The sequence below is a fragment of the Rana temporaria genome, chromosome 13 (genome assembly GCF_905171775.1).
Source record: "Rana temporaria chromosome 13, aRanTem1.1, whole genome shotgun sequence".
Lineage (NCBI taxonomy): Eukaryota > Metazoa > Chordata > Amphibia > Anura > Ranidae > Rana > Rana temporaria.
This window is the reverse complement of record NC_053501.1, coordinates 72,349,061-72,370,133: the sequence shown is the minus strand read 5'-3', so window position 1 is coordinate 72,370,133 and position 21,073 is coordinate 72,349,061. Positions and strand designations below refer to the sequence as shown.

The 21,073-nt window shown below is 44.6% G+C and overlaps 1 protein-coding gene across 4 annotated transcripts in view; it reads right to left on the bottom strand.

Moving 5' to 3' along the window:
* LOC120920706 (protein-L-isoaspartate(D-aspartate) O-methyltransferase-like) overlaps positions 1-21,073 on the bottom strand; it is a 103,069-nt gene that overhangs the window by 79,015 nt on the left and 2,981 nt on the right. For 3 of the 4 annotated variants that reach the window (XM_040332921.1, XM_040332923.1, XM_040332925.1), the window contains exon 2: positions 2,018-2,169. In XM_040332921.1, the coding sequence (XP_040188855.1) occupies positions 2,018-2,169 (152 nt within the window). Of the gene's footprint in view, positions 1-2,017; positions 2,214-21,073 lie in introns of all 4 variants that reach the window. The other variant, XM_040332922.1, reaches the window with a different exon arrangement.

Genomic DNA, 21,073 nt, shown 5'->3' with positions numbered 1-21,073 from the left:
CTCAGAGCTAAACCTTTAGCCTTTTAAATTTAAACATCCAAACAGCATCACAAATGTCAATATACCATATTTATTTATATACGCTCACTTTATTGCTAAAATTACTGTGAAATTCAAGATGTAGTAAGAGGTCTGCTACTGCCTTGACTGGAGGCGTTCTGTCAGATTAGCAAACCTGGTAGCGGTGGAATGCATGCGCAGCTGACGGAACGCCACTTCTGTTACCTGATCTGATGGGTTTGCTATTCTGACAGAACACCTTCATTAATGAAAACATTTAAATCAAATTAAAAAATGTAAAGGCTAGGAAATGGTTAGATGATGCTGAATGTCCTAAAGCCAGGAAATTATGCAGGCTCTAATTGGCCTGTGCAGCCTCTAATGCAGACTGTAAAGAGCTTACAGTGTACAGTGAAATTAGAGTAAGCAATTTCAGTACAGGCGAGGGGCCTGTGCAACTGAAGGTACACCTGGAGTTCAGTTTTGAGTAAACAGAGTGAAGTTTCTGAGTTAAAACTTAGGCCCAGATTCACAACCGAGATACGACGGCGTATCTCTGAGTTGCGCCGTCGTATCTATGCGCCTGATTCTTAGAATCAGTTACTCATAGATATCCATTAGATCCGACAGGCGTAAGTCTCTTACGCCGTCGGATCTTAACTGCATTTTTTTTTTGACCGCTAGGTGGCGCTTCCGTCGAATTCCGCGTCGAGTATGCAAATTAGCTAGATACGCGAATTCCCGAACGTACGCGTGGCCGACGCAGTAAAGTTACGACGTTTACGTTAGGCTTTTCCCGGCGTAAAGTTGCCCCTGCTATATGAGGCGCAGCCAATGTTAAAGGGGTTGTAAAGACAAAAATATTTTCCTCTTAAATGAAAGTCTGACAGTAGCTGATAAAGTAAAAAGTAATGTTTTGCATTATAACTAGTTTGATACCTGTTGAAATCGAGCTGTTTTATTCACCTCCGTCACTCCTGAATCATTATTCTCACTGACTTCCTGGTTTGCGGTGCGCATTCATTCTTGCTACATCACGGCCTAATGGGAACTACAGTTCCCATTAGGTTTAGCCTCCATGCCTGTGAGGGATAAGAGAGCATCTTCACGCAGGGCTGTAGTCATAGGGAGGGGGTGAGCACATTCTGCTTTCCACCATGCAAAATGGCTCAGATGCTGGTGGAAAGCAAGAAGAGGAGTAACAGGAAATGGCATTTTCAGACCTGGATTACTGTATTTTGGAGGTCAAAAGGAAAAACGAGGTAAGTGATAATTAAATGATCTTGCTTACAGCAATCAATTGATCTAATAAAAAAACAAACCTTTAGTGTTCCTTTAAGTATGGCCGTCGTTCCTGCGTGGAAATTTGAAAAAGTTACGTCGTTTGCGCAAGTCGTCCGTGAATGGGGCTGGACATCGAAACCAATGACGTCCTTGCGGGGTACTTTGGAGCAATGCACACTGGGAAATTCCACGGACGGCGCATGCGCCGTTCCGAAAAAACGTCAATCACGTCGGGTCACAGTAGTTTTGCATAAAACACGCCCCCCTGATCCAAATTTGAATTAGGCGGGCTTACGCCAGCCGATTTACGCTACGCCGCAAGTGCTTTGAGGATACAGTACTTGCCCGTGTAAGTTGCGGAGGCGTAACGTAAATCAGATACGTTACGCCCGCACAATTTTCTGCGGCTCTACGTGAATCTGCCCCTTAGTTTTTAGATAGCATCATCCGTTCATTGTCTGATATCACCTGTAGCCAAGTATATTCTACATTCTTAAAAATCAGAAGGTTGATATAAAAAGTAGTAAAAACAGAAACCAATCTTCCCAAATAACTAATCATGTCACATGGAGATTCACAGACACAAGTTTATGCAATTCACCGATCAAACTCAGGTGATTTATTCTATTCAGAGCAGTCAAGGGTCACAGTGCAGCACATTCTGTTCTTTAATCATTTCATACATTTGTCCCTAATTTGACTTTATTATTCAAATAAACAGACTACGACTTACTTCTAAGATTGTTAACAAGATCGCTGTGTGTTTTTCCACTTGATGTCCAAGCCATGGCTCTTGAGAACAGGAGTCCAAACGGTAATGATATTGTGGCCAGCCGTATGAAACTGCTCATGTCCCAGGACCAGCGAGATGATCCACAGCCTGCTCTGTCAGTCAGAAAGAACGCATGAGCAGTGTCAGATTACTGAGACTAGAGAGAAAAGTTCAGTTATACAAGTCAAGTCTGCATCCAAATTATGTGTGCCGATAAGTCGTATAATATATGACACCAGTGGCCACCATCAACATTTAGATTTCCTTAAAAAACATTTTATAACAAGAATTTATATATATATATATATATATATATATATATATATATATATATATATATATATATATATATATATATATATATATATATATATATATATATATATATATATATATATATATATATATATATATACACACACACACACACACACACACACACACACATACACATACACAATGTAGTAGTCAGCACTATAAATACAATTAAAGCAGAACTCCAGGTATGATATTAATTGCATAGTTCAAATATTCCCACTTGGACCAATGTAGGTATACATTTCTCATACCTGAGGGACTATTGTGTAAGCTGGAAATTACTGTAGTAATCAGCGCAATTACAGTGATCACCACAATCTTCCAGGTCCCGTGCCAAGCAGTTGCCTTGCTGCATGCTGGTCAGATGGAGTAGCACAAATAAGATTATTTTGCAAAGCTAAACTAAACTAAGGCCCCCTCCACATGGGGCAGACGCTATTAGGAGTCAGCATGCTCAGTGGGGAATCTGTCCGCCGATTCCCTCCGAGCAGAAGAATGGCTGGTCCGGACACAGACACAGTCCATTCTCTTCTATGGGCATTCGGATGTAAACGGACCGCCTGTCTGTTTACATTGACTTAGTTAACCGGTTAACGCCCGCCGCATGTATATGTACGTCCACAGAATGGCACGTACAGGCATATGGGCGTACATGTACGTCCCCGCCTTTCCGCGGGTCCAATCGGGACCCCCCCCCCCCCGGTACTTGCGGCGGTCGGAAACCCGCGGGGAGCGACTATTCGTTTCTAGCCGCCCCCTCGCGATCGCTCCCCGGAGCTGAAGAACGGGGAGAGCCGTATGTAAACACAGCTTCCCCGTGCTTCACTGTGGCGGCTGCATCGATCGAGTCATCCCTTTTACAGGGAGACTCGATCGATGACGTCAGTCCTACAGCCACACCCCCCTACAGTTGTAAACACACACTAGGTCAGTGTTTCCCCAACTCCAGTCCTCAAGGCACACCAACAGGTCATGTTTTCAGGCTTTCCATTATTTTGCACAGGTGATTTGATCAGTTTCACTGCCTTAGTAATTACCACAGCCGTTTCATCTGAGGGAAATCCTGAAAACATGACCTGTTGGTGTGCCTTGAGGACTGGAGTTGGGAAACACTGCACTAGGTGCACCCCAACTCCTTCAGCGCCCCCTGTTGTTAACTCCCAAACTGCAACTGTCATTTTCACAATAAACAATGCAATTTAAATGCATTTTTTGCTGTGAAAATGACAATGGTCCGAAGTGTCCGCCATAATGTCGCAATCACAGAAAAAAAAAAAAAAAAAAAAAAAAAAAAAAAATCGCTGATCGCCGCCATTAGTAGTAAAAAAAATAAAAATAATAAAACTATCCCCTATTTTGTAAACGCTATAAATTTTGCGCAAACCAATCGATAAACGCTTATTGTGATTTTTTTTTACCAAAAATAGGTAGAAGAATGCGTATCGGCCTAAACTGAGGAAAAACTTTTTTTATATATGTTTTTGGGGGATATTTATTATAGCAAAAAGTAAAAAATATTGAATCTTTTTCAAAATTGTCGCTCTATTTTTGTTTATAGCTCAAAAAATAAAAACCACAGAGGTGATCAAATACCACCAAAAGAAAGCTCTATTTGTGGGGGAAAAAAAAGGACGTCAATTTTGTTTGGGAGCCACGTCGCACGACCGCGCAATTGTCAGTTAAAGCAACGCAGTGCCGAATCGCAAAACCTGGCCTGTGCATTTAGCTGCCCAAAGGTCCGGGGCTTAAGTGGTTAATATTCCAATCGCACACCTTCCTGGAGAAACTGCACATAAATACAAAAATAGGTGCTGAAGTGATCACCAGCTGGGTACTGGAACAATAAACCATATGAACATATTCGCCAGCACACCACGGATCGTATGAAACGTCCAAAAAGTTTTAATGCAATGAAAACATCACAAGAATTGCAACGCTTCAAAGCCACGCAGGACGTTTTCGTGACTTGCCTGACGAAGAGGTCTTGCATTAAAACTTTCTGGACGTTTCATACGATCCGTGGTGTGCTGGCGAATATGTTCATATGTTTACATTGACTGCCATCTGATCCGCTAGACCATGGGTCTTCAAACTATGGCCCTCCAGTTGTTCAGGAACTACAATTCCCATCATGCCTAGTCATGTCTGTGAATGTCAGTGTGTTACAATGCCTTATGGGATGTGTAGTTCTACAACAGCTGGAGGGCCGTAGTTTGAGGATCCCTGCGCTAGACGAATGGGGAAAGTCTGTTTTTAACAGATAGGCTCAGATATCTGCAGGTGTAAATGGACACATGTCCGTTTAAATCCCCTGCTCCATAGAGGAGAATGGAGAGTCTGATCATGCCTAAGAAATTAAAAAGTAGAGCATTTGCCTAGAACAGATCTTTTGTGTCATTTAGCTATATATAAAATGTATAATGCATTTGGCCACTAGATGGCACTTCGCATTAAAGGAATTTCTCATCTAGTGGTCAAGCTGTATTTTTTTAGTTCTGTAGAGAACTCTGACCACAGCTTTTTTGCCCATAATTCTCTTGAGTCACAGAAGTGCACTTGTGCTCCCCTGTAACCAGGGGTGGACTGACCATTCGGCACTCTGGCACTGCCCCATGCCACTAGGGGGCCCCCATCAGGGTTGCCAGCCTCAGTAAAGCCAGGGACAGTATGTAAAAATCTGTGTTTTAAAAAAAAAAAAAATCCCAAGATTGTAGCTGCTCCGCCTCTCCAGTATCTTTTCTGTGTGTGTGTGTGTGTGTGTGTATATGTGTATTCTGCGTGTATGTATATATATATATATATATATATATATTAGTGTGGCTCCATAATCTATTGCCTGGGGGGCCCCATAATCTCCTATTGCTTGGGGGCCCCATGAGTTGTCAGTCCGCTCCTGCCTGTGACCCAGAAATAGCCAACAGGGGGCTTAGGCTGGGTTCACACTAGTGTGAATTGGGTGTCCCCACATTAAATTAGCATAACAGGAGAGTGTGATCTCTCTATGGAGCCGGTCCGCAATAAGTATGAACCCAGCCTAAAGCCCGCTGTCAGCTGACGTTACAGAGACGCTATGGGGATCCATCCAGATGTCTGACCAGCAGCTGGCTCAGCCTTTCAGCATATCACGCAGAGCCTGAGCCATCCTATCCTACCCCATCTCTTGCCTGGTGCTCCAATGAGTGCTGGAGGGGCAGAGCACAGAGAGGTAAGGCCAGGCCTACTCGTCCCTCCGAGCCGGTGTCTTCAGACTACAGTTTCTGGGTGAGTTTACATATATACATATGAATGTGGGTCAACCGTCTCCTACAACACACACACACACACACACACACACACACACACACACACACACACACACACACACACACACACACACACACACACATATATATGTATAAAAATCCCAACTTCAATGTGTAGACCATTAACATCCCATAAGTACTCTCATCTGATTCCTCTCTACATGCAAAGAATTGCTGCATATCAACATGTAATTGTGTCTATGTTTTAGATCAGTGGTTTTCAACCTGGGGGTCGGGACCCCCTTGGGGGTCAAATGAGTATTTGCCAGGGGTCCCCAAAACCTGGGCTGTTCCTGAAGCCTGCAACCGCCCACTCAGCCTCTTCACAGCCGCCCATTCAGTCCACAGCATAGCTGGGAGGCAGGGACTAGAGGTCAGCTGACTGGTGAGGAATGTGAAGTGGGAGGGGCTGGAGGAGACCCTATCTGCTTATTTCAGCATAGTTGTCACTGCTACGAGAAACCACAAAGTCGGAGACACAGTGAGTAACACTACCTGTGACTAGAGTTGCCTTTAAAAGTCCCCACTACAGTTCTCAGATCAACAGATGACCTTAATCAAGAGCACCTAAGTTGGCTGATCCCAACTCCCCGCCAGCACTGCCACTGATCCCAACTCCCCGCCAGCACTGCCACTGATCCCAACTCCCCGCCAGCATTGCCACTGATCCCAACTCCCCGCCAGCATTGCCACTGATCCCAACTTCCCGCCAGCATTGCCACTGATCCCAACTCCCCGCCAGCATTGCCACTGATCCCAACTTCCTGCCAGCACTGCCACTGATCCCAACTCCCCGCCAGCACTGCCACTGATCCCAACTCCCCGCCAGCACTGCCACTGATCCCAACTCCCCGCCAGCACTGCCACTGATCCCAACTCCCCGCCAGCATTGCCACTGATCCCAACTTCCTGCCAGCACTGCCACTGATCCCAACTCCCCGCCAGCACTGCCACTGATCCCAACTCCCCACCAGCACTGCCACTGATCCCAACTCCCCGCCAGCACTGCCACTGATCCCAACTCCCCGCCAGCACTGCCACTGATCCCAACTCCCCGCCAGCACTGCCACTGATCCCAACTCCCCGCCAGCATTGCCACTGATCCCAACTTCCCGCCAGCATTGCCACTGATCCCAACTCCTCGCCAGCATTGCCACTGATCCCAACTCCCCGCCAGCATTTCCACTGATCCCAACTCCCCGCCAGCACTGCCACTGATCCCAACTCCCCGCCAGCATTGCCACTGATCCCATACTCCCCACCAGGGAGTAAGAGAAGGAATAAAAATAGAGAATATATGGAAGGGAGTGCAAAAGAGGGGGAGGAACAAAGAAAAAGGGAGAGAAAGAATTAGAGAAAGAACAAGAAAGACGTCTAGAGAGGGATGGGGATAACAAACAAGAAATTAGGATAGAGAGAGATAAAAGTGAAAGAAAGGAGAACAAAGAGAAAGAGTGGTACATCCTAAAATGTACTATAAGGGGTTTTAATATTGTGCGAGTGGAAGGGACTCAGGGAGCGCTAAATGTCCGTGGGTTAGGGGCGCAAATTTCTTGTCTTGCCTTGGGTGCCAAAAACCCACGATAGGAAAATAATTTTACCGTTAGGGGTCCCCACAACTTGGGAAATTTTATCAAGGGGTCACGGCACTAGACAGGTTGAGAACCACTGTTTTACGACAGAATATATAGCTTGTATTGATTGTTGTTCAAAGTGATATAATACGTATACAAATGCATCAACTTCTTTATCCTCTAGCTATCTGCATTTTTTCCTATGCAAAATCATGTCATTTATGTACTGTTTATCAACATTTTACTCATAGAATCTTAGTGATACACCACTGTGCTATTTCTAAAGGCCCCCTGACGAAGCGGATCTGTCCGCAAAACGCGTAGGCCATACTACTACAACCGCTGGGGAATCGCACACCCTGAACTCAAACTCCAAGACTGTAACTCATTTATACTTGTTTTTTATCTATAAATTGTACTGCCTTATGGCAGAAAAATAAAATGTATTTTTTTATAAATCGATGTATTTGTATTCTATTGTTTACACTCCTCAGAGGCACAACCAAAGTCCCACCCCGTTCTACTCTTTTGAAACATAGTTGCAGAGCACAGAGATGTAGCTGCAGCAGCATTATTATTTTTTTTACTATTCCCACAATTCTCTTTTAGAAAAAAAAAAAAAAAAAAAAAACTTTCAACCAGCACAGGCGACAGCCTAATAACATTTGGTTTTTGCCCCACCCACACAGAACAAATATACATGCATTTTCACTGGGACAATTGCGATGCAATTCTTTTTAATACATCCCTAAGTAAGACACATGTCTCTTGTCTTTATAAAAAATATTTGCTTATCCCAGAGTTCAGCTTTAAAGTGTAAGTTCACCTTTCACAAAAATGAAAAGATTAACAAACACCGCTATACCCTGCCCACCCCCTTGGTCCCCTCTTCCATGGTTAGCTGTCACAACCCACGCAGCTGGTGCAGCGGTCGGATGATTTGAAAGCTGCGTTCTTACTTTAGGGCTTCTGGGACGGATCAGATCACTGGCTGCATGGGCAGTAACAGCAAATCACAGTGGGAAACGGGGGCATGGGGGTTAGGCTATAGGGTGTCCGTTTACCTTTTCATTTTTTTGTGAAAAGGTGAACTTACACTTTAAGCCTAGCTACAGGATGAAAAGATACAGTTATAATACAAGTATAATATTTAACACAATAAAAACCACAGCCTTCTATGTGTTTATATTTTAGTGCATCCCAAGAGGGCTAGCATCCTTGACAAAGGTTATTTTTTTTAAAGGACACTGAAATACCAAGACAGAAAATGCACACATTGTATCCAGTCCTCTCTCATGCTGGAGACACAATTATAAGATTACCTTATGACAGGCAAGGGAACAGCATCATTCAGAATGGCTGCAATGTCTTCTGAAGGCTCACTTCACACCAAGAAACATTCAGCAATGGCTCAAGAGACACATGCACATAAACAAGCTCTGAACATCCTCTTGGGTCCCGACACTCAGTAGGCTCTCTTATTATCATTTCCACAGCATGCTCAAAGTTATACTATGTGACCTTTATTTCCAGATTAATAAAGGAGGGAAACACATGTCATTTATTGGAGTGGAACAGGTTTCTGGTATTAGGAGGAGTTACAAGTATATTACAGTAAATCTGCAAACACTTGCATTTCATTACGACCCATGGGGTTGTTTACAATTGGTAGTTTTAAATGTTAACGTGTGTTATAAAAGATCCAATTATTGCCCTGCTTATGTTTATAAGATGGTTGCTGCAGTTATGGTGGCATGTTTTACTGTTAACTCTCCCTTGAGCAGTAGCAGCAGCAGCGTTCTCCGGCTGCTAAGCAGAATTCAGTTCATACAACCAACCTCCATTATAAAAGACATAGATCCTTTATAATGGAGCTCAAGTAGAGCCATCAACCCTAGCTAATGGCTTTCCCATGGCAAAATCTACTGTATTAGCAAAAACCTAGAATAAACACATGCGTTTACTGAATCTTTTCACTGCCTTTAAACATGTAATTTGATGTATGCATACAGTGTTATTTTCTAAGCCTTTTTTTATTTTTGTGATTATACTGATGCAGAAGTTATTGAAAAGAGTGAGCTAGTTAGAGGCATTATGGAACGACAGAATGGTCTAAACCACAGCTTGAAGCAAAGTCAATGCCTGCTTACTGCATGCCCTCCTTACATAGAGAGAAAGGCATTGTGTTGTCACCAAAGAACCCCAATGTTTGGGTACCTCAATCAATTATTGGCCAAAAAAATACCCTTTCACTTTGAATCAATGGACACCTAGATGTGAGCTGTATCCAAATGACACCTGGAGGGGTGTCAGTATCCATCCGCCCCCAATATAAATGGGTGAAAAAAGTTTTCTTTCCTACAAGAGGAAGGAAAAAACACTGCGCTAACAAAATAAGTGAACAAAAACACACGTGAGTGTATGAAAAGCTGCCAGTACTATTACTTAAAGCGGAGGTTCACCCATAGCGAACACATTTTCCCCTTAGCTTCATGCTCGTTTTGTCTAGGGGAATCGGCTATTTGTTTTAAAATATGATCCGTACTTACCCGTTTATGAGATGCATCTTCTCCGCCGCTTCCGGGTATGGGCTGCGGGACTGGGCGTTCCTATTTTGATTGACAGTCTTCCGAGAGGCTTCCGACGGTCGCATCCATCGCGTCACGATTTTACGAAAGAAGCCGAACGTCGGTGCGCAGGCGCAGTATAGAGCCGCACCGACGTTCGGCTTCTTTCGGCTACGAGTGACGCGATGGATGCGACCGTCGGAAGCCTCTCGGAAGACTGTCAATCAAGAAGGAACGCCCGCTCCCGAAGACCCATACCCGGAAGCAACGGAGAAGATGCATCTCGAAAACGGGTAAGTACAGCTCATATTTTAAAACAAATAGCCGATTCCCCTAGACAAAACGAGCAGGAAGCTAAGGGGAAAATAGAAAAAAATAATGAATTGGGTGAACTCCCGCTTTAAGATACCAAAGTATAAAAACAAAAAAGTACAGCGCTCAGTGAACCAAGACAGCCAATATACAATTGGGAAATATTGGTATGTTAAACAATGATAGCCAATATGTGATTGAAAAATATTGGTATAAAGAACCGTGACATATATGAAAAGTAAAAAACGTATAAAAAGTACATAAGCATGATCCACATCCAACTGAATGGATGAGAAGAAATTTCATGGAGTGCTGGTGAATGTTATAGATGAGATGAAAATCCTCCACCGGAAAGAACACCCAATTAGTGAGAATATAGTCTCCTTACCAGATGGGTTGACCGTAATTTCAGCGGTCTCATAAGGCCCAGGGATGTATAGAGTCTTCTTAATAGGAATATCTCATAGTGTGGAAGGTGCAGGGAACAATTCCAAATAGTATATGCTCCAGTTGATCAATACCCAATCAGGCTCCGATATAACTCCGGCCACCTTCCGCCATCTCTACCTCGATATAAATGGGTTAAAGCCTCGTACACACGCATGGTTTTCTCGGCCAGAAACAAGAAAACTGCTGGCAGAGCTTTCTTGCTGAGTAAACCGAGCGTGTGTACGAGGCTTTGGAGGTTTCTTGTCAAGAAAACTGCAGAGAATCTAGACGAGAAAAATAGAGAGCCTGCTCTCTTTTTTGTCGTCGTGATACTCGGCAGTGTGCTCCACTGCCGAGGAACCTGAGCGTGAGTATACTTACCTCTCCATGGTAACCCGCACATGCTCGAAATGACTGACGCATGCGCGGTAGCTTCCAAGGCATAGGTAGGGTGAAGCAAGATGACTTCACCGCGTTCGTGCCATTCAAAAGAACAGCGATTCTTTTGAACCGTACGTGTGTACACTCGGCCGGCAAGAAAATCTTGCCAGGAATCTCGTCTGGAAAAACAACAGGGCTCGACAAATCCCGGTCGCCAGGGCGACTAGAAATAGCGTCCTGGCAAGTGGGGTCTTGGCTGGGAAGGTAGACATGAGTTCCAGAGTCTCAATCAGCAGGGATGGAGCAGTAAGAGAATTACTGAGCCTCAATCAGCAGGGATGGAGCAGTAAGAGAATTACTGAGCCTCAATCAGCAGGGATGGAGCAGTAAGAGCAGCGCGGCAGCCACTGATGTTTTTTTCGATTTTTTTTTTTGTTCCATAGGACCGGCGCTCTGCGGACTAGGCCAAAGCCGCAGCCTCGCCTAAAACATCCTGCCCGCAGCTCGACGCGATCCTGGGAAAAGGCTGCGAGCGGCATCCGGCCGGATCCTGCTTGCGGCCATTTCCCAGGATCGCGGCGAGCTGCGGGCAGGATGTTTTAGGCGAGGCCGCGTCTTCAGCCTAGTCCGCGGAGCGCCGGTCCTAATTTTTTAGGCGAGCCCGCGGCCTTTTCCCAGGATCGCGGCAGACTAGGCCGAAGCCGCAGCCTCGCCTAAAACATCCTGCCCACAGCTTGCGGCGATCCTGGGAAAAGGCCGCGAACGGCATCCGGTGGTGATGCTAAGCAGGGGGAAAACAGATTGCCCCATGGAAACAAGGTAAATCCAGCCAAAAAAATAAAGAAACGTCCAATGTTTATAATATAATGTTTACCCTTTGTTTATATTCTGCAGGAAGTGAATATTATACACATTAAACTAGTAAGCTTTTCCCTGACAATAGGGATCCATCTAGTTCTGGAACACTTCTTGCCCTAATAAGTCATTACCAGCAATCTGTGTAGAATTTCAGTAATTGAACTTACACAAGGAAATCTCAGTGCGCTGGCAGGACGGTAAAAAAAGTCCTGCCAGCCGCATCTTTGATGTGCTGTAGGAGCGGTGAATACACCGCTCCTAAAGGGCCCCTGCCCATTGAAATCAATGAGGCAGTGCGGCCGTGGTGATTTGGGAGCTGTTTTAACCCTTTTTTGGCCGCTAGCAGGGGTTAAAAGCGCCTAACTTTTTTAGCTGGCTCCTAGATTCAAACTAATTTTGTCAAACCCTGAAAAACAACGTATTTTTCCTGACGAGAATGCCGGCCGTGTTTACAGGGATTAAGTCCCAAACAACCATTGTGTGCACAGACCACACAAATTGGATGTCCCCCAATGTGCATACTACAACAAGATACTGTGTTCCACATAATCCTTCCCACTTTTCATTATCCACGTAAAATTATATTTCCACTCAATATGGAAAAATTTTGGGGTAGATCCACGTACCTACGCTGCGCCCGGCGCAGATGTCAGATACGCTACGCCGCTGTAACTTACTTTGGCTTAGTTTGAATCCTCAACGAATTTGCGCCGCAAGTTACGGCGGCGTAGTGTATCTATCGCGGCGTAAGGGTGCGAAATTCAAATGCGGTGGGTAGGGGGCGTGTTTCATTTAAATGAAGCGCGTCCCCGCGCCGAACGAACTGCGCATGCGCCGTCCCTAAAATTTCCAGCTGTGCATTGCGCTAAATGACGTCGCAAGGACGTCATTGGTTTTGACGTGAACGTAAATGGCGTCCAGCCCCATTCACGGGCGACTTACGTAAAATTTTCAAAATTAGACACGGGAACGACGGCCATACTTAACATTGAGTACGCCACCATATAGCAGCTTTAACTATACGCCGGAAAAAGCCGAACGGAAACGACGTAAAAAAATGCGACGGCCGCTCGTACGTTCGTGGATCGTCGGAAATAGCTAATTTGCATACTCGACGCGGAATACAACGAAAACGCCACCTAGCGGCCGCCGGAAAATTGCATTCAAGATCCGACGGCGTACTAAGGCGTACGCCTGTCGGATACCAAAACAAAGATATGACGCGCGAAATTTGAAATTACGCGGCGTATCAAGTGATACGCCGGCGTAATTTCTTTGAGGATCTGCCCCTTTATTTTTTATGGGACACGATTTTGTAGCGAGCATTTTGAGATAGCAGACTATGAAAATTCCCTACATAAATAGAGGAGAAGAGGATAATTTTTTTGCTACACAGAAAAATTAATTATACAGTTTAAAACCAGTATAAGAAATACATTACAGCTGCCACAGGAATCGTGCAAAGCAATTCTGACCAACTCACTTGAAATAGGGGGCCTCAAGGGAGACCCCTGACCTGAGGGTCACACATTACAGAGATCAGCCGTGATCCATAGGTTCGCAGCTATTCTCTCTTTCATAAACAGACATCTATGTGTATGTAATGATAGAGAGAAAAGTTTCAGAGTACAGAGATATTTCAGAAAATGGTCAGGGACTGTAGACATGCTAGAGGAGCAAGCTGTAAGAGATTCTCAGAGATTGGGAACACGTTACAAGAAACTGCTACAGCTCACTGCTGTGAAAATCCCTTTACAGTTCATTACTCACACCACATTTGATATTCCTCTCTACAAGTTCATCTCACTTAACCACTTCCTTACTGGGCACTTAAACCCCCCTCCTGCTCAGATCAATTTTCAGCTTTCAGCGCTGACGCACTTTAACAATTGCACAGTCATACAACACTGTACCCAAATGAAATTTTTATCATTTTTTTTTTCCACAAATAGTTTTTTTTGGTGGCATTTGATCACCGCTGCGGTTTTTATTTTTTGCGCTATAAAAAAAAAAAAAGACCGACAATTTTGAAAAAAAAATTATATATTTTTAAATATCCCAATTTTTTTCTCAGTTTAGGCCAATACGTATTCTTCTACATATTTTCGGTAAAAAAAAAAAAAACGCAATAAGCGCATATTGATTGGTTTGCGCAAAAGTTATACCGCCTACAAAATAGGGGATAGATTTATGAAATTTTGATTTTTTTTTACTAGTAATGGCGGTTATCTGCGATTTTTGTCAGGACTGCGATATTGCGGCGGACACATCAGACACTTTTGACACCATTCACATTTATACAGTGAACAGTGCTATAAATATGAACCGATTACTGTATAAATGTGACTGGCAGGGAAGGGGTTAACACTAGGGGGTGATTCTTACTGTGGGGGGAGGTGACCGATCTGTGTCCCTATGTACAAGGGACACAGCATTGGTCTCCTCTCCCTGACAAGACGTGGATGTCTGTGTTTACACACAGACATCCACGTCCCTGGCTCTGTGACTGCTAATCGCGAGCATATGGCAGACATCGCGGCCGCCAGGCACGCACATCGGCACCCGCATGACACAGCTTTTCTGCGAATGCGCTCCCTTGTCGGCGCACAACACCGAAGAAAACAGCAGGACATCCAGGGACGTCCACCCTGCAGTTCAGGTCCGCGCTGCGGCCGTCTTTCGGCCATAGCGCCGATCTGAAATGGTTAAAAAAGAACTTTGCATTCAAAACATCAGATACAGCAACACATTTTTTTTGGGGGGGGGGGGGGGGAAGCCCCTTCAGGGCTTGAGAAGTTGATGTTTAAAAAATAAAATAAAAATCACAATAAAATGCAAAAAGGGGCCAGTGTTAAAGTGGTTGTAAAAGGTAAAAAAATATTTTTATTATACAGGATTTATATAGCACCAACAGTTTACGCAGTGCTTTACAATATAAAAGGGAGGCAATACAGTTAGAATACAATACAATTCAAGAGGATTAAGAGGGCCCTGCTCAGAAGAGCTTACAATCTAATAGGGTGGGGCAGGTGGTACAAAAGGTTGTAACTGTGGGGAATGAACTGATGGAAGTGGTAAAATATTAGTTGGAGACGTGATAGGCTTCCCTGAAGAGATGAGTTTTCAGGGACCGCCTGAAGGAAGCCAGAGTAGGGCATAGCCGGACAGGTTGAGGTAGCGAGTTCCAGAAGATGCGAGAGGCTCTGGAGAAATCCTGGAGACGACCATGGGAGGAGGAGGAGACATGGGAGCTTGAGAGTAGAAGGTCTTGAGAAGAGCAGAGGAGACGGTTTGGGTGATATTTGGAGACTGATGAGATTGATGATGTTGCTCGGGGCAGAGTTGTGAACGGCTTTGTATGTTGTGGTTAGTATTTTGAATGTAATTCACTGGGAGATTGAAGGAGAGGGCTGTCAGACATTGAACATTGGTAAGGTGGAGAAGTCTGGCAGCAGCATTCATGATAGACTGAAGAGGGGATAGCCAATGGAGAGGCAGGCCAATGAGAAGGGAGTTGCAATAGTCAAGGCGAGAGATAACGAGGGAGTGAATGAGGATGTTGGTGGTTTCATTTGTTAAAAAGGGGCTAATTTTAGAGATGTTACGGAGGCGAATTCTACAAACTTTTGACGATTGGACTTGAGGCTGAAATGACAAGTCAGAGTCTAGGATTACACCTAGTACCCTGGCGTGAGGGGAGAGACTAATGGAAGCATTGTTGATTTTGATGGAAAAGTCATAGAAGGGGACACGGGCAGGGGGAAATATTAATAGTTCAGTTTTAGAGAGTTAGTATAAGGAAGTGGTGCGACATCCATGCTGAGATGTCAGTTAGTAAGTTAGTAATGTGCAAGGCACCCCTGGGATGGCTGTAGTCATCAACCCTAATAGCTGCATGATCCGCCGAAGGGAGGTCTGCAGGAGCAGCTTTGGACAACAGAGTCTATAAGATAACCTAGGAAAAGTATGCTTCGGGAGGGCACCAGGCAAGACTTCCGCTGGTTGATTTTCCACCCCAATTTCTCAAAGGTCTGTAAAACCAACTGCACATCCTGAACAAGGGAAATATTTGTCTTGAGCAAAGATAAAAAAAAATCGTCTAGATATGGGATGATCGATAAAACTCTGAAAAAAAAGGCCATGACTTCAGCCATGATTTTTGTAAAAATTCTGGGTGCTGCCGAGAGACCAAAAGGAAGGGCACTGAGGAGCTTTCGGTGACTCTGGCAGATTGGTATGGTACAGTACATGAGAAACAAATGTTTGAATCACAAAACTATGTGATATATATTGATATAAATCATAAACTATGTGGTATATGATGGTATATATAAATCACTAATATACCAAAAAACAAGAGGAGGTTGATAGCCACTAGAGGGCACTATATAGCACTCTCGAGTCCCTCAATAAACAGTGAAACAGTGATAGATGACCATCAAAAATAAATAAATAAATAAATTTAGATCATATCATTAGATCAATTTTTGGTATATTAGTGATTTATATATACCATCATATACCACATAGTTTTGTGTGTTATGTGATTCAAACATTTGTTTCACATGGTTTAGAGGTAGCGCGATTTAAACATTTTTTCACTGTTTGTTCTTTGTATCTATTGTTTACATGGTAATCGCAGCTCTTGGATTGAATAGACTGTGATTTCATTGCAGTTTTTCTTTCTTTCTTTGTAGTCAGGGTTATCACATTTCATACTCGAAGACTCTATCAACCAAGGCCTGAGGTGTGCCTTGGCCTAGCTGGTCGGTATGCCAGAGAAGAGGGCATACCCTGAATGTAAGAATAAGAAAATGTACAAAGAGAAATAGTGTGTGAAAGCTGGGGGAAACGGGTGGGTGGGAAACCTGAAATGGCGCCAACACAGGACCCGACGTGGGAGGAGGCTTATGTACTCAGCAGACTCCTCCCACAAACACAGGCTAGCCTTCGGCCAGCCTTTACATTTCTTTCTTTCTTTCTTTCTTTCTTGTTTGTCTATTATTTAGCGCAGTTTCTTTTCAATTTTCCAGATTGGTACATGAAGATAAGCGTCCTGGAGATCCAGGGTTATCTTGAAGACTCTTGACAATAACAGATTTCTTACAGAATAAATATTTTCCATCCCGAAACATCTGTAAATGATAAATTTGTTCAGAAAGCTTAAATGGATGACCATACGAAAGCCGCCAGAAGCTTTCTTAACCAGAAGGACGTGGGAATAAAATCCCCGGAATTTTTGAATCTCTGGAACAGGAGAAATAACTCCCTCTGTTTCCCACACAGAAATGAGATTCATCATGGCTTGCCGTCTCTTGGTCTCTCGGCAGATGGGTAAGAAAAAAATCTTGGGGGGGGGGGGGGGGGTAGGGTGGCGAAGTCTTTTGAATTCCAACCTGTAACCCCTTTCCAATGTTTGAAGAATAAAGAAATTGTCGGAATTGACAAAAATGGAACAACCTTCCCCCTACCCCTATTCTGGCGTCACTGAGGATTTTTGGAAGTGGGTGAAGGAGCAAAGAGTCTTTGTTTTAAAGACCATTTCTTCTTTGCCTGTTGGTTTTAAAATGAACCTTGTTTTGGAAGCCGCTTAAGGCCTCTTATTCTGGGGTTTATACCTTTGGGAAGAAGGAAACCGTTTACTCTTCTCAGAGGAACGAGCTAGGACCTCCACTAGGGAGGAACCGAATAAGAGCTTGCCTTCAAAGGGTATGCCGCAGAGCTTATTCCCGGAGGTAAGGTCACCCTCCCAAAGACTTAAGCCAGATAGCCTGCCTAGCTGAATTAATGACAACAGAAGACCTAGCTACAGCTTTTACGGAATCTGCCGCTGCATCAGCTAAAAAGGCCACTGACCTAGCAATGAGTGGGAGAGATTCCCTAATATCCTCTTTTAGGGTGACGGATGAAAGAAGATCATCCAGACGCTGAACCCATACATCTAAATTCCTAGCCACTCAGTTGGATGCTACCGCTGGACCCAAAGAAAAAGCTGAAGCATCCCAGGCCTTACGAAGCAACGAGTTGGCCCTTCTGTCCATTTGATCCTTAAGTACCCCAGAGTCCTCAAAGGAAAGATCTGACATCTTGGACACCTGTGACATAGGGGCATCTAATCTAGGACACTTAAAGAAAACCTCCTCGAACTCAGACTGAAAAGCAAACCTTTTGTGCCTTCTAGACTGGAACAACCTTTTTTCAGACTCTTTCCACTCAGAAAGAATCATGTCCTTAACCACTTAACGACCGCCGCATGTACATATACGTCCACAGAATGGCACGTACAGGCAGATGGGCGTACATGTACGTCCCTGCCTTTCCGCAGGACGGGGGTCCGATCGGGACCCCCCCCCGGTACATGCGGCGGTCGGTTCTTCCGTGGGAGCGATCCGGGATGAGGGCGTGGCTATTCGTTTCTAGCTGCCCCCTCGCGATCGCTCCCCGGAGCTGAAGAACGGGGAGAGCCGTATGTAAACACGGCTTCCCCGTGCTTCACTGTGGCGGCTGCATCGATCATGTGATCCCTTTTATAGGGAGACACAATCGATGACGACATGCCTTCAGCCACACCCCCCTACAGTTGTAAACACACACTAGGTGAAACATAACTCCTTCAGCGCCCCCTGTGGTTAACTCCCAAACTGCAACTGTCATTTTCACAATAAACAATGCAATTTAAATGCATTTTTTGCTGTGAAAATTACAATGGTCCCAAAAATGGGTCAAAATTGTCCGAAGTGTCCGCCATTATGTCGCAGTCACGAAGAAAAATAAAAAAAGCTGATCGCCGCCATTAGTAGTAAAAAAAAAAAAAAATATATATAACAATGCAATACAACTATCCCCTATTTTGTAAACGCTATAAATTTTGCGCAAACCAATCGATAACACTTATTGTGATTTTTTTTACCAAAAATAGGTAGAAGAATACGTATCGGCCTAAACTGAGGGAAAAAAAATGTTATATATGTTTTTGGGGGATATTTATAATAGCAAAAAGTAAAAAAATATTGCATTTTTTTCAAAATTGTCGCTCTATTTTTGTTTATAGCACAAAAAATAAAAACCGCAGAGGTGATCAAATACCACCAAAAGAAAGCTCTATTTGTATGGAAAAAAAAGGACGTCAATTTTGTTTGGGAGCCATGTCGCACGACCGCGCAATTGTCTGTTAAAGCAACGCAGTGCCGAATCGCAAAACCTGGACTGGGCATTTAGCTGCCTAAAGGTCCGGGGCTTAAGTGGTTAAGTGACTGGTGTACCGGAAAAGTTCTCAACTTCCGCCCTTGTAGACCCCTATACATTCTATCCTGTACAGATTGGGCTTGCAGTGGCATCTCAATCTGCTCCGAGGTATATATTGACTTTAATAGTTTGTCAATATCTTCAACTGGAAAAATACTTAGAGCAACCTGTAATATTGGTCCAACTGGGATCAATGTAATTATGCATATACCATACCGGTGGGATCCCTATAGAAGCTGGAAATCCCTATAGTAGGCCAGCCACTAGGCATAGGCACCATTTAGAGAATGCTTTTCATTTTCTCAATGACATGATGTGACCACCCGTCTCTTTAACTTATCCAATCAGTAAATGCTTGGCATGCAGTGCCAGCCCTACCATGGGTCCCGCTAAGACCTTTGGACCAAGGTGGCACTATGAGCGGGGCAGCGAACTGATGCCCAAGAAGATTTTATTCCAGCAGTTTGGTGCACACCGCTGGCACCAGATCAGATGTACAGCTTTTCTCTACCTGGCCCAGCAGGTCTGTACCTTTTTAAGATCAAAGCACTATCCCACCCCTCCCCTACCTTATTTACACATGATGGGAAGCATGGCAGGTCCAGAAAAAGGGAGGGACTTTTCAAGTTAAAAAGGTAAGGTGCAGGTAAGAAGTAGGTGATTGGTTACTAGACAGCGGGGCTGTCCCAGCAGTCAATCACCTGCCTTTCACATGAAAAGTCCCGCCCTTTGTCTGGACTTGCCATGCTTCCCATCATGTGCAAATAAGGAATGGGAGGAGGGAGTACAGCGATCTTATGAAAGGAGCAGTCTGTAATATTGATGGAGGGGTGGGGAGTCTGTGATGGGGTGTGGATCTGTGATGAAGGGTATCTGTGATGGAGAAGGGTCTGTTATGGGGCATATCTGTGATGGAATGGTCTGGTCTGTGATAAGCGGAGTCTGTGATGGGGGGTTATCTGTAATGGGATAGTCTGTGATGGGGGGGGCGGGGTAATCTGTGTTGGCCTGTGATGAGGGGAGTTTGTGATGGGGGGGGGTAATCTGTGATGGGATGGTCTGTGATGGGGGGGGGGGGGGGGAATCTGATGAGGGGAGTCAGATTGGGGGGGGGGGGGGAACTGTGATGGAAGGATGGTCTGTGATAGGGGGATCTGTGACGTATGGTCTATGATGGGGGGGATCTGTGATGAGGGGAGACTGTGATGGGGGGGGGGGGTAATGTGTGATGGGAGGATGGTCTGTGATAGGGGGATCTGTTACGGGATGGTCTATGATGGGGGGGGGGGATCTGTAATGAGGGGAGTCTGTGGTGGGGGGGGGGTAATGTGTGATGGGAGGATGGTCTGTGATAGGGGGATCTGTTACGGGATGGTCTATGATGGGGGGGGGGGGATCTGTAATGAGGGGAGTCTGTGGTGGGGGGGGGGGGGGTAATGTGTGATGGGAGGATGGTCTGTGATAGGGGGATCTGTGACGGGATGGTCTATGATGGGGGGGGGAATCTGTGATGGGGGGGTAATGTGTTATGGGAGGATGGTCTGTGATAGGGGGGAATCTGTGATGAAGGGAGTCTGATGGGGGGGGGGGGTAATGTTTGATGGAGGATGGTCTGTGATAGGGGGGGGGGGATCTGTGATGAGTGATGGGAGGATGGTCTGTGATAGGGGGAGTCTGTAATATGGACTTTGTGGTTTGGAAATGTACATATGGCATATAATTTTGCATATAGACAAGGTGCTGCTGCATGTAAATCTGACTTCCTGATAAATTTCATTTTAGATTTAATGGTCACTATATAAAATAAAATAGTAAAAAAATCAGCGCAATATACAGGTAAAACAGAATCAGCAGCTATGCACTAGGATTCAATTTATAAATTCCTTAAGAGTCAATGTAAAGTAGATAGTGCAGCGCTAGAGGAAAAGTCCAAATAAAGATCATCCAGGTGATTCTCTTATAAGTGACTGACAATATGAGGCATGCAGGTGATATAGCGTGGGTTAACAGGAGACCTCCACCAATAGTAAC